Source organism: Leptodactylus fuscus, chromosome 5 (assembly GCF_031893055.1).
Source record: "Leptodactylus fuscus isolate aLepFus1 chromosome 5, aLepFus1.hap2, whole genome shotgun sequence".
NCBI lineage: Eukaryota > Metazoa > Chordata > Amphibia > Anura > Leptodactylidae > Leptodactylus > Leptodactylus fuscus.
In genome coordinates this window covers 77,255,937-77,270,118 of record NC_134269.1, presented here as the reverse complement: position 1 = coordinate 77,270,118, position 14,182 = coordinate 77,255,937, and the positions used below count along the sequence as shown (strand labels likewise).

Below are 14,182 nucleotides of genomic sequence, written 5' to 3'. Positions count from 1 at the left end.
TCAGCATAGATAGAGCCCAGGGACTTAAAAATTTTTTCCACATCAGACCACTCATCAGCGTCAGGAGGGAGTTTAAGGGCCCAAGCTTGTGGGTCCCCCTGTAGCAGAGATATAACCACTCCCACCATTTGGGCCTGAGTCACATGTGGATTAATCCGAAAATACAAGCGACAAGACTCCCTGAAAGTTTCAAATTTGTCACGGTCCCCTAAGAAACGATCCGGGAGTAACATCTTGACCTTGTAAGGTGCCAAAACAGCTGGGGATGATGCAGCAGCGTCAGTTAGGGTCTGAACCTGTTTAGCAAGCTCAGCTACCAGGCCGGTCAAACCTTCCAACTTGGCTGCAAAGCACTGAATAGGATCCATGCTGTCTGTAGGGAAGCAATGGATGTAGGTTTTTGGGCTTGTTATTATGTAAGGGAATGGCTAAGACAGCAATTCCCAGAACTGTTAAACCCTGGGAGGGGCACAAGAGACAGTGAGCCCTAAGCTGAAGCCCCCCGCTTTCCCTTCCTATTGCCAGGCCCTATCCTAGGTAATAGGCGACAACCACGAGGACAAACCCTCCCTGAATATGTGAAACACAAAACGCAGACAAGACGAACAACAAAAAAGGGAGGTCAGGTAGCCAGGGGTCAGCAACAGCCGAGCGATGCAGTGCCAAATCGGAGTCAAGAGAATAGTCAATGAGAAAAGCCAAAGGTCAAGTATAATAGTATAAGCAAACAGGGACAGTAAGAGCAGGTATGCGCACGGCAATAACAAGCACTGGTGTGAATGGGAACCAAGGCTAAATAGGGAGGAAGAACCCGCCCATGGAGTTCACAGAAAGGCAGCTGTCAATCACAGGGCAAGGCCAGATTAACCACTTAATGGACAGAGGCAACCTTGGCAGAAGATGGGTGTGGTGCAAATCCAATTAAGGACTAGAGCCGTGTTCACACAGTGCAACTAAAAACTTTAAGCAGATTCTCAAACTCCACACGCCTCCTGCGCCGCAGCATGCGAGCAGAGGGTGGTGCAGTGACCCGAACAGGCAGAGATGTTACACAACGCTAGTTCTTCTCTTACCTTTAGAAGTCTTCTCCGTGCAGCGTCCCCGCGGCGTCTTCCGGCTGGAATTCACTCTGCCTAGGCATCCGGCCTAGGCAGAGCCGACTGAGCATGCGCGGGCATGCCCTCGCATGCGCAGTCGGCTCTGCTCAGGCGTCGGGCCGGTGCCTAGGCAGAGTGAATTCCAGCCGGAAGACGCCGCGGGGGCGCTGCGCCGGGAGAAGACTTCAAGGAGAATCCAGCCCGACCGTCACTTGTGGACTTGGTAAGTATAATGTTATGGAATTTTGCGTACCCCTGTAACGAGCATTTCCCCCCATAGACTATAATGGGGTTCGAAATCCGTTCGAACAGTGTGCGGCTGTTCGAATTGGATTTCGAACCTCGGACATTTTAATGTTCGCTCATCTCTAATTATTATTATTTATTATGCTATTTTATAATAAAGGAGTTTTTCACTTATAGAAATGAATTACATGTCAATGAGATATGGCTTGAATTTGACAACGGTGAGGGTCCTACAGCTTAGTCCACAAGAATGTACAGGTCTCAATACTGATTTTACACAAAGGATGACTACTAGAAATGAGCGAGTACTACTCCCGTTTCGAATAGTACTCTCCCATCTCTAATGACTACTTATTACAGTGAAAGCAGCATAAAGACATGATATGTTTCTATAAAACCACCCAAAATTATTCTCATACAGAACATATTATAGTGAGCATTTACAGGGTGATTTCACATAATGCCTGCAAAAAATTCTATGTGAACTTAGATCAGTGGTTTTTAACCTTGTTTGAGGTACTGAACCCACCAGTTTCATATGCACATTCACCGAACCCTTCTTTACTGATAAATCAAATATGATTTTTTTTTTTACAAATTCAAGACATAGGTATATGTTTTTTTTACTGGTACACAAAATTAACTGTGCATAGGACCTAGGGTTCGATCAAACCCTGGTTAAGAACCAGTGACTTAGACTAACTTTTTGAACAATATACTGTACATTGCATAGATCTCATTAACTTTGTTAATACAGACCAGTACAACTCCCAGAAAATCTGTTTGTTAGAAAAATTGTTCTGGTCTATTTCAACAAAACTAATGGGATCAAAATCTGTAGTAAATTGAAGATCTGTGGGAGTCTGGCATCCAGGATTCCCGAGGATTAGCTTTTTGAAGCATCTACGCTGTTCCCTGAGCAATTTTTCCACTTTTTAGGCCATGTGACGTATCTCAGCTCAGTTCCATTGAAATGAATGGGCTGAGGTTCAATAACAAATACAGACATTACACAAATGTAGTGTGCTGTACTTAGTAAGTACTGATAAGGCTGCAGTGCTCTCCCATATTCTGTAGCCTCCTCAAACAGCTGTTCACCTGGGGGCCAAGGTGTCGAACCCCTACCGATCTTTAATTGATATTAATATAAATCCAATCACTCTGTTCGTTCTGCAAAAAGTGAAAATATAATTTATTGTTGTTTTACCATTGGTAACGTTAGTACCCTTGTTCGTGCAGCAATACAGACTTGTATAGTCACAGGACACTTGGTATATAAGCTTGAAACGCTTTGTAGGATCTCCCACCTTCTAACCTGAAGATAGGTCATCAATTTTTAGATTGGAAAACCTCTTTAAGGCTAAGGCCCCAAAATGCGGAAACGCAGCTTTTTTTGTTGCAGATTTTGTTGCGATTTTTTGAGCAAAAGCCAAGAGTGGATTGTGCAGGAGGTAGAACTATAAGAACTTCCTATATATTTCCCATTCCTTTTGTACCCATTCTTGGCTTTGGCTTAAAAAAACGCTACAAAATCTGCAACAAAAAAAGCTGCATTTCCGCAACGTGGGGCCTTAGCCGAAGGCTGAGGTCCCACGTGACAGAAAAAAAGCGGCATTTTGCGGTCCCTGTAGTAAATTCCATCCACACACTGCGGAAAATAACACGCAGAGGAGACGCTACAATTTCCAAAACTTGTAGTTTTGGAAAATCGCAATATGTCAATTATACCTACGGAAAAGTGATTTCCCTATAAGTGTAATAGGATGCATTTCCGCTGCAGTTTTTCTTGCAGTGCCTTTTTGCTGCAGCCTGCTACGTAAGGGCTTTGCCTAAATCCGGACTGAAACTCTAAGGAAGTGACAAATTGACACGGGATGTATTATAACCATTACATCACATCCTGGATAGTGACAGTGTTGTCTCATCTGTTCCTGGAAACAAGAAAGGGGAAATGTATCTGTGACATGTCAAGCCTTTGACCCTATGTCGTCTCTGTCTTATTAGCTTCTATAGTCATGATCAGAAAATGACTTAATACTTACCTGTCTGTAATGATTATCTTTATAATATGTATAACCTACAGGAGTTCATGAAGCATAATGCGCCACTGCAGAATAAGAACTGTCTGAAGAATTTTGATTTATCAGAATACCGGCAGATTATCAGTGACTTGGCTATTCGTATCTACCACCAGTTCATCACAGTGATGGAGAATAATCTCCAACCAATGATTGGTTAGTACAAAAACTATTACTAGAAACAGTAAGATTGTACTTTGGATAATACTAACATATATTATGTCTTAGTACCTGGAATGTTGGAATATGAAAGTCTTCACGGGATCTCAGTGGCGAAGCCAACAGGATTCCGCAAGCGTTCGTCCAGTATAGATGATACAGATGCATATACTATGACTTCAATACTCCAGCAGCTGAGCTATTTCTACACTACCATGTGTCAGCATGGCATGGACCCTGAGCTCCTGAAGCAGACAGTAAAGCAGCTATTCTACTTGATTTCCACTGTCACTCTCAATAGTCTTTTCCTGCGTAAGGACATGTGCTCTTGTAGGAAAGGAATGCAGATAAGGTACGAATCATGAGAGATTTGCATTAATCTGAATCCAAATTTGATATGCAATATAGAACTGCAGATATTTTAAAGAGGGTGTTTGAGATTAGGAAAAACTGTTATTTCCCAAGAAAGTGCCATTCTTGTATATGGGTTGTATCTGATATTACAGCTCTTCCACATTCGAGTGACTAGAGCCCAGCTTGTATACTAAACACAGCCCAAAGAAGCAGGGGCGAATTGAGTCGAGGCTGTAATGGGGCTCATTGACAATGGAGAAGTGTAAATGTTTTTTATTCTTCGAAAGTGGGTCGTCTCAAACCACTGATCTTGGGTAACTAAAGCCATGTGAAAAAGTAAAGAAGGGCATGTGTATTTCTCCCTCCTGCTGGATCCATTTTTGGCTTTGGTTCAAAAAGTACCTTGGCATTTTTTTCTAAAAAAGAAAACAAAGTGTGTGAAACTACCCAATTGTAAAAATATAAAATAAATTAGAAAGATTATGTAATAAAAAAAACATTGTAAATACTGGGCTACTGGAGTTTTAATCATGTTTCCCGGCTTAATACAAACCAAGAATTTTCATCTTGGCTACATGAAGAGGGTTGTCCTTAGAAAAAAATAAAAATGAATCTGTATATCTCTCGTGATGATTCACAACACTAGATCCACTCATTGCAGAGCCCAGAGGAGGTGAAAAGGGATAAGGCTCTCAGGCCAATACTCTACATACTTGTTTGACAACAGTACAAGCTATTCATTAGGGACATGTTGGGGCCAATCTAGGATGGGGCCGCACTTTTTCATGGGCTACATAACTATCACAAAAGTTTTTATGATACATTCAGTGTAGCGCAGTACACTATTATGCAGTGCTGCTATTTCCCATGCAACGGGGACAACCCACAATAGATATAAGATGTCATTCGCATTACTATCATGTTTCCTACAGTAGTCTCATCTCAATTGCGTTAAAATTGCAATCTTTTGTGGGTAACAGTGGGTAACAGGGGTTCAGTGGGTAACAGGGGATCAACATTGCTACCCATCTCATTAAAAAACCTCCTAATAATCCTATATCTTTATTGTTTCTCTAGATGTAATATAAGCTACCTGGAAGAATGGCTTCAGGGGAAGAATCTGCATGGAAGTGCAGCTAAGGAGACCTTAGAACCCCTTTCTCAAGCAGCATGGTTATTACAGGTTAAGAAAATCAAAGATGAAGATGCAAAAGAAATATGTGAGCACTGCACTGTGCTTTCTACAGTACAGGTAATGTTACTATCATATTGTCATAGAGTTTGATTCTGTGTATTTAAAATGTGTGTATTGTTATAAGGTTATTGTTTGGACCATAGAGATGCATATATAAGAGGAACCTGAGAAAGCTGAGTTTAGTGACATGGCATACCATAGAAATTAACATTATGTCACCCAATAAAGTCCATGCAATTGCTGCCTTAACTTTACTGGCAGACTGAAGTGAGGAGCTTATGTCAACACTTTGTGGTTTTGATTTTTATTAGAGATGAGCGAGTAGTACTCGATCGAGTAGGTATTCGATCGAATACTACGGTATTCAAAATACTCGTACTCGATCAAGTACCACTCGCTATTCGAATGTAAAAGTTCGATGCAGAACCAGCATTGATTGGCCGAATGCTATACAGTCGGCCAATCAACGCTGGTTCTTCTCCTACCTTTAAAAGTCTTCTCCGTGCAGCTTCCCCGCGGCGTCTTCCGGCTCTTCATTCACTCTGCCAGACATCGGGCCTTAGCAGAGCCAACTGCGCATGTCCGCTTGTAGTGCGGGCACGCGCAGTTGGCTCTGCCCAGGCCCGATGCCTGGCAGAGTGAATTCAGAGTTGGAAGATGCCGCGGGGATGCTGCACGGAGAAGACTTCTCGGAGGATCCAGCCTGACCCTCACTCGTGGACTTGGTAAGTATAATTTGATCGAACGTTGCCTAGCCCTGAAACGAGCATTTTCCCCCCCATAGACTATAATAGGGTTCGATATTCGATTCGAGTAGTCGAATATTGAGGGGCTACTCGAAACGAATATCGAACATTTTACTGTTCGCTCATCTCTAATCTTTCTATAGCAAAGATCTATTTTTGTGGTATAGCAACTTTACTTTTATACTTATCTGGTGGGGCCATACGTGATTCCAGTACCATTGTAATATAGAAGGTGTTCACATTTAGGCTGTGTCTTACAAGAAGTAATGTATCGGTGTCTACTTTAGACTCTCCCTTGAAGCTCAGACAGTATTGTTGTGCCTAATATAAGCCCAATGTATATGTTTTCTCATCATTTTGTAGTTTTACTTTCCTTACTTAGTTGCTTTCCGGATGTACAGATGATGCTGATATTATTTTCTTCTTTATTCTATTCCAGATTGTTAAAATATTGAACTCTTATACTCCTATTGATGATTTTGAGAAGCGCGTAACACCCTCATTTGTTCGTAAAGTTCAGGTAAATGGTAGAACGTTTTATCTGTCAATATTTTTCACATTTTGTGTTTACTTATTTACTGGTAAGGGGGTGTTTACACTGGTGTCGAAATTGCACACCGCCGGTGTCCATATGCAGCCTCTCTGCCGTGAAACTGCTTTTTTTCTGCACGGACACAAAGTACTGCATGTCTGACTTTTTGTCCATGCAAAAAAAAAACAGTTTCACAGAGGAGAGGCTGTATACGGACACCGGTGGTTTGCTTTAAAAACCCATTGAAATGAAGGGGCTTTTAAACAGACCGTATGCAAGCCGTCCCCTGAGGAGTTAAGTTAAAGTCAATGCAAAGGCAATGCTAAAGTGCTTATACATTCAAGGAAACTGACATTCACTGAAATAATGTGTGCAGTGGTTTCAGGTTGAGATGGAGCTGGTTCTAATATTAGATATGGGAAGTGCAGCTACATTGTCTAAACACAGTGGGGCGCTGCTATGCTGCTTGTTTGAGGTCAATGATCTATAGAGTAGAATTTGTCCACCAAAGGTAAGTATTTCTAGTGTATTCTTGCGCATCCTTATCGTAATGGTATATTTATCAAACATTTTACACCAGTTTTGGTACAGTTTTTATCATACATAAAATGTATGATAAAAGTTGCAAATTTTAATGTACAACTAAATTGTGTCAAAATATGTGACTTTTTGGCACATTAACGTTCTCCACAACACTTTTCCCCAATGTGTTATAAATATGGGGTACATGGCCCAGTGCACAATACGCCTGATTAACTATGAGGCAAATCCTCCACCATTGCAAGGAGCACCAAAACTGATGTATATACACGCATATATATATATATATATATATATATATATATATATATATATATATATATATGTCAGTTTTGATGACTAGACCCATAATTTTATTGAAAAACTTAACTGTAGTGCACTAATGCCACTCCCACGCACCCAGCATGTCATACTGTCTTTAGCTTCCACATAAGCAGTGCAGTCATTTGTGCAGGTGCAGTAAACACTGAGACAACCCGAGTGTGGCAGTATGTAAAGTACAGGGAATCTGCCATCTCCCATCATCCTTTTCACTCACTGATGACTTTGTAAAAAGTTACCAGGTGCAAAATGCTGTTTGACTTGCGTATATTGGATGAGTAAACATTTACCTTGCACTTGCCAGCTCCATGCCTTGAAGGCTGCCATATTGTGCATAAGACTGCAGTCTATCAATAGTACATCAGCTTACATGATGGCTTTGTCATGTACAGAGTGAACAGCGCTACTGTTGTAATGGTTGCTTTGCATTATGAGATGATGAGATTGTGTCATTCTGCTTCAGTGTGGTTGTATAGAGAATGAGGGATTATAATCTAGATACACCTACTATCTGTATTATGTTGCTTGGATTACTTTTAGTAATTGTTCGTGAATGTAGGTGTTACACATTATTTAATATTATTTTAATTTAATTTATATACACTTAAAGGGTGTCCATTAGCAAACTACTGACAGTGCTCTATGCAGTAGCTGACAGATTAAACATACCACTATGGTTATGCAGTTTGCATAACAAAGGAATTACATTTTATCCACCTGCCACTGAAGTCTCATGTTTCATGGGGACTGTCTCTTCATGTGCAGAGTTCCGGACTCTCTGCATTAAATGTTCTCACCTATGATCTTGAGTGTTGGTCTAGCATTCAATTCAGAGACTTCTAGAATCATTACCCTAGAGCAAAGAGGGTAGTCTGGAGAGTGTTTAGTGTAGATAACCTGGGCACCATGGTACTGGTGAATACTGTGCCAGGGGCATCAAAAGACTCCTCAATTATGCAGCCTAGGGCTGCTTTAACCATCGAGCAAACAGTGCATTGCACCAGGCCTTATGGTAGTGGTACCCCCTTAACCAACTCAAATCAAGCAGGACCTTCCTGCATTTCAGCAGCTGGGAGCAGGGTGAGGTTTCACTTTCATCTCTGTACCCTAGAAACACTGATAAAGTTGAATACAATGGTGAAGCACAAGCTATTAGTTCCATGCTCCACCATTCATCTAAGGTGTGCTTAAAACTATATATTGCTGTCAGCAGTTTTGAGGTGTCAAGTCTGCGCTCAGACATTCAAAGTGTTTTTTTTCAGCAAAAACCCAGCTAGTACTATCAGATGCCATGGTTGGGGTCTTTGCTGAATTGCAAAATAATAGAAATAAAAGAAAATAATTTAGGTGGGATTCCAAGGCCCTGTTCACACGGCTGAAAATGAATAGGAATTTGAAATGGATATTTGCCTTGCAGATTCCTCTTCATTTTCTGCCCCAGTCTTCCTGCGTGGTAAGATCAGGCAGGGGGCTTATTTTTTCAGCATTCTGTTTGATCTTTGCCTCCCAATGAAAACAAGATTCTGCGGTGTGAACATACGCTTCAGTATTGTATTTATAAGAGTATCTGACATGTGATTATCATTTAATATATGTATTTTATTCCTCTAGTCCATACTAAGTACACGTGAAGATGGAGCACAGTTAATGTTGGATAGCAAATACCTCTTCCAAGTGACATTCCCATTCAGCCCATCTCCCCATGCGTTGGAAACCATCCAAATTCCCAGCAGCCTGAAGCTTGGCTTCCTAAAGAGAATATAACAGGCTGCAGAAGATCCAGTCACAGAACTTGTACAGCCTTCTCTGGAATTCATCTCTGGATAAAATGCCTACTGCTCTATATTTAGATGCGTCGTATTGTTACATTGTAAAATTAGGGATTTGGTATCTCACTGTTCCAAGAAGATAATAGTAAAGGCAGAAGGTTCTTGAGAAAATACACTGTTTTATTGCAAACCTATAACTAGAGGAGTGTAGCAAAAAGATTTTCTTACAATATCAAATCCTATGACTTAGGGTCACAGTATAATGAAATAGAGCTGGTGTTTTATAATAAATCTGATCATAAATGTTGATATTTCATGTTTTTGTTGACTTGAAGACAGAGCTTGTTAATCTAGACAGCAATAAGATATTTGAGCTTCTGTTAGTAGTACAGTAATAGATAGGGAACATAGAGGTAGCCTTTATATTTTATATCCCGAACATGAAGACAATAGTAGGTAAGAGTCTGTAGTAAAGTTATAGCTTGGATTTCTTGGGCCCAGGATACACCTAAAAGCCATAGCCTTTGTATTACTTATGTCCACTCCTGTCTCTCCCTATGTCCACTGACTTGGCCGCATTCATAGAGACTGCACCATCCAGTGACTGATATGTTACATTATTTTATAGAGTAACATCATTGTCACGACATTACATTATGGACAGATGTAGAAATAAAACGCCTGGTACTGTTTATTGACAGGACAGAAAAGTACAGACCGACTCACTATTTCCTGATAAAAAACAGTATGTTGGGTGTTGTAGTTGCTGCCTCTGTAGCCCCAAGTCTATAGCAGGAGATTAGCACTTCCTTCTGTCTTCAATCTATAAAATGGGAAGATCCCAGTGCTAAGAAGGAGAACATCCCTATGAAGTTTTTCCTTACAACTGATCTCTCATTAGTATAATTTTACATTGCCTTTGGTTTTGTGCCACTGTTTACTTAGCTAGAAATCTCAGCTATCATTGTTGAGGTTTATTTTTATTTTTGTTGTTTTTATATTTGGATTTTGTCTTGTATGACTTTATACACACATGCATATTTGCTATGCACATTCTAGAATCAATGGTTGTGAGTAGAGCAATGCATGAGTTTATTTATCATGTGTACTTGCCATACACAGCGTATTCCATTCTTGGTATCCGCACTGACAAAATGCTGAACTGGATAAGGAAGCAAAGATATAAATATGTCCGTATATTTCACCCATAATTGTGGTGTATAGTGTGAACAAAGTCTAAGAATTAAACAGAGGAATTCTATGGCCACACATAATATCTGTACAACAAGGGGGTCTTCACACATAGGAATTTGGTGCTGAATTTATCAATTTGAAGAAGATTTTTTTCTGCATGTCAAAAACCGAAGCAAAGTTTGACGCGGAATCTGAAGAGGAATTTGGAGAACAATGCCACTGTATTTTGCTTATCCTACCTCTATTGGATAGTGTCAAATTCTGCGTGAAAAGATGTATATTCTGCTTATACATTCATTTGAATGGGAGTTATTTTTTGCCTTAGCTGAAAAAATCAGCTATTGCCTCCCAGGCGAAATTAGGGTCCATTCACATGGAGGAATTTGGCACAGATTCTAGCACGGAATCCGCATCAGCATCCATGCGCGAAAAGAAGTCTCCCATTCACTTCAGTGGGTTCCGTTTTCCACGTGGAACCCATTGAACTCAATGGGAAAACAAAGCCTCCCAGAAACTGCGCTAAATTCCTCCATGTGAATGGACCCTGAGAGTACTTTCACACAGAGTTTTTTGGTCAGGGTTTTGAGGCCGAATTCGCCTCAAAACCCTGGCCAAAAAGACAGCTCCCATTGAAATCAGTGGGAGCTGCTCAGGCCTTTTTTCCGGGAGCCGTTTCTTCTGGCTCCCAAAAAAAAGAAGCGAGGTGCTCATTCTTCAGGCAGAGTCACCTCGCAACACACCCTCCTCCAGACTAGGCCCATTCATTGGGCCTAATCCGGGGCAGAGTGTGCGGCTGGATGCCGGTGCCGCCTCAGGTTCCCATCCAAAAAAACAGTGTGAACTTACCCTTAGAGGTGAATTTTGAGGCAGATTCCTCCTCAGCGTCAAATTCCTACATGTGAGCACACCCTAATAAAAAGTATTTTGTTCTATGATGCTAGGATGTAGAGCTCTACCTTATTATACATCCTTTGTATATTTTGTCATGGATTCTCATACTTTTTGTAGATAATGAAAATGAAAAGCAATTGTATACAAATTGTCATATTTTTATAGTGGTATTTTATTTTCACGTGAATATTTTTATGTCTTTTATGTATCTTTTACCATGTGCCTCTATATGAAGACCACTAAAAAAAATTAAAAAGGAGAAAGTGTATGACAGAGCTAGTTTTACAGAAATAATATTTATGCTGCGGCCCCCTTGGAGATGTTTGATGCATGTAATGTGTTATGTAGTCAGCAGAGGACCATACAGCCTACACTACATGTGCCCTTGTGTAGGTTATGTCTGTTGTAAAATCAATCTCCAGCCACATGCTTTGGACCAGAGAACCTCTTGAAAACCTGGGTTCTGTTACATATGAAAATAAAATTATATAAATGAAGAAAATCCTGTATATGAAGACACATACAAATGTTTACAATTGAAAATCATTTCACATAATAAATGCTATTCAATGGCAGTTTGGAACTTTTGGTCTTTTTGTTACCTATGTTATCGGTCATCAAATGCTGCCAAAAAAAACAAAAAAAATCACTTGGGCAGGCATATTAGTTCTAATAGACTGTCATAGACTATGTAAACTTAGACTAGACAATTTTACAGTGTGCCAGATTTATCACAGTAACTGATACAGAATGATAAATCTGAACCATCTTTAGACTGTTTAATGTTAGAACTTTACACCACCTATTAGTTTGCTTAGTTTCTGCTAAGAAATGCTGCAAAATCTTAATGCCTTTTTGGCACGGAATGTCACATTTTAAAGAGGACCTTTCATCAGATTGGGCACAGGCAGTTTTATATACTGCTGGAAAGCTGACAGTGTGCTGAATTCAGCGCACTGTCGGCTTTCCCGATTTGTGCCCGGTGTAAAGCGCTATCAGTCCCGGTACCGTAGCGCTTTACAGTCAGAAGGGCATTTCTGACACTTAGCCAGGGACGCCCTTCTGCCCAGCAGCGCCTATCGCGCTGTGCTGTGTGAGCGGGGAGGAACTCCCCCCTCCCTCTGCTCACACAGCTTGTCCATAGACGAGAAGGGGAGGGGGGAGGTCCTCCCCAGTCTTAGAGCACAGCGCGATAGGCACTACTGGGCAGAAGGGCGTCCCTGGCTAAGTGTCAGAAACGCCCTTCTGACTGTAAAGCCCTACGGTAGTGCTTTACACCGGGCACAGATCGGGAAAGCAGATAGTGTGCTGAATTCAGCGCACTGTCAGCTTTCCAGCAGTATATAGAACTGCATGTGCCGATTGTCGATCTGATGAAAGGTCCTCTTTAAATCTTGTCCCTTTTCCATGAAGTCATACCTACTTGTCTGGTGTGGTGCAAAATAGGTATCTGAAACAATTAATAAGTGTGTTGTAAGGTATATCCACCCATTTTATATTTTAGCAAATTTCTCTACAATTCTGGTAATATAGTCCATATAGTAAACCTGCCCTATGTGTGAAGGAAGCAATATTAGCATTGTAGAACTGGTGCTTACTTTTCTTAATGGAGTTTTCCCACAAAAGAAATGTATCCCCTGTCCATAGGATAGGGAATAACTTGGAGATTGGGGTGGGGGGGTGTCAGACCACTGAATGGAGCAGTAATCGAGCAGCTCTCCACTACATGAGGCATTAACCTAAGGCTGGGGCCCCACATGGCATAAATGCCACAGCACAAAACACAGTGTTTTACAGTCACTACAAGGTGGATGGAATTGTAGCGAATCCCATCCACACCTTGTGGAAAAACACGCACAGTGGACATGCTGCTATTTCTAAGACCGTCAATTATACCAATGTCAATTGGCAGCATGTCAATTTAACGCTGGCAGTTTCCCAGTTTCCCTATAGGTATAACTGAAGCAGAAACCTTCTGTGAAGAGAGCTATTGGAAAAACCACAATGCATTGCCGCTAGGGATTTCCCCACAGTGTTTTTTTTGCTGTGACCCGCTATGTGAGGTCTTAGCCTTTAGGAGTTTTTCAAGTTATTCCAGTGTTTGCCCAAGACAGTAAATGTGATAAAATTAAAAGCTATACTGACTAGTTTAATCCGCCTTGTCTCTGTACTAGTCTTTATTTGGCTACAGACGTGTAACCCACATGAACGCTGCAGCCCATCGTCCTCTGCCATAAACCACTGGGGCCAGTGTTTAGCTGCAGTAGTTACATGGAGTATATGGCACATTGCTGCAGATAAGCAAACATAGATTTATTTTTTCAAATGGTGAGCATTACAGATTAAAGCAATGTTTGGGTTGGTAGCTGTATGAGCAGTGAACATGTATGTACTGTAAACCCACTATCTGGCAGTTATATCACACACTATATGTATCAATGGAGTTGATGGATTGTCTTCTCTAGTAGGAGGCCACTTTGAAAACATTTCTAAACTATCATGTACTATTATTTGTAGATTGTGAATAGAGACGAGCGAGTACTGTTCGGATCAGCCGATCCGAACAGCACGCTCCATAGAAACGAATGGATGCACCTGGTACTTCCGCTTTGACGGCAGTCGGCCGCTTAACCCCCCGCGTGCCGGCTACGTCCATTCATTTCTATGCGAGTGTGCTGTTCGGATCGGCTGATCCGAACAGTACTCGCTTATCTCTAATTGTGAAATACAGCAATGAAGTTTTTGTCATCGTCTTCCAGTAGCCATTTCTCGGTTACTCAAAGTCACTGTAGTTTTAATACCTTGCTAAGTAGATTACCGGGTAAGGGCTGTCATCCTGTTTCTATTTGCACTAAGCTCTTGTGCTTTGTTCTACAGCAGATCTTCAACGCAGTAAGTATTACAGTGTATTATATTCTATGAATATTTCCATGTGTCATACATCATGCAGTGAATTTGGTTCTGCTAGACTGTTACTTTGGTAGTTAAGGGTTCTCCAATACCCAGAGAACGTCCAACATAAAAGAACATGGTTCTGCAAAGTTGTTAGCCATACAGGTC

General features: G+C 41.1%; 2 protein-coding genes across 2 annotated transcripts in view; both read left to right on the top strand.

Moving 5' to 3' along the window:
- MYO5C (myosin VC) overlaps positions 1 to 9,829 on the top strand; it is a 119,208-nt gene extending 109,379 nt beyond the window's left edge. Inside the window, exons 37-41 of the mRNA XM_075273463.1 lie at positions 3,427 to 3,577; positions 3,650 to 3,932; positions 5,012 to 5,186; positions 6,315 to 6,395; positions 8,880 to 9,829. Of these exons, the coding sequence (XP_075129564.1) occupies positions 3,427 to 3,577; positions 3,650 to 3,932; positions 5,012 to 5,186; positions 6,315 to 6,395; positions 8,880 to 9,032 (843 nt within the window). The 3' untranslated portion in view covers positions 9,033 to 9,829. The remainder of the gene's footprint in view (positions 1 to 3,426; positions 3,578 to 3,649; positions 3,933 to 5,011; positions 5,187 to 6,314; positions 6,396 to 8,879) is intronic.
- Positions 9,830 to 13,947: 4,118 nt separating this feature from the next.
- Positions 13,948 to 14,182, top strand: part of GNB5 (G protein subunit beta 5) — a 38,338-nt gene continuing 38,103 nt past the window's right edge. The window contains exon 1 of the mRNA XM_075273472.1: positions 13,948 to 14,014. The gene's annotated coding sequence lies outside the window, so the exon portion shown is untranslated. The remainder of the gene's footprint in view (positions 14,015 to 14,182) is intronic.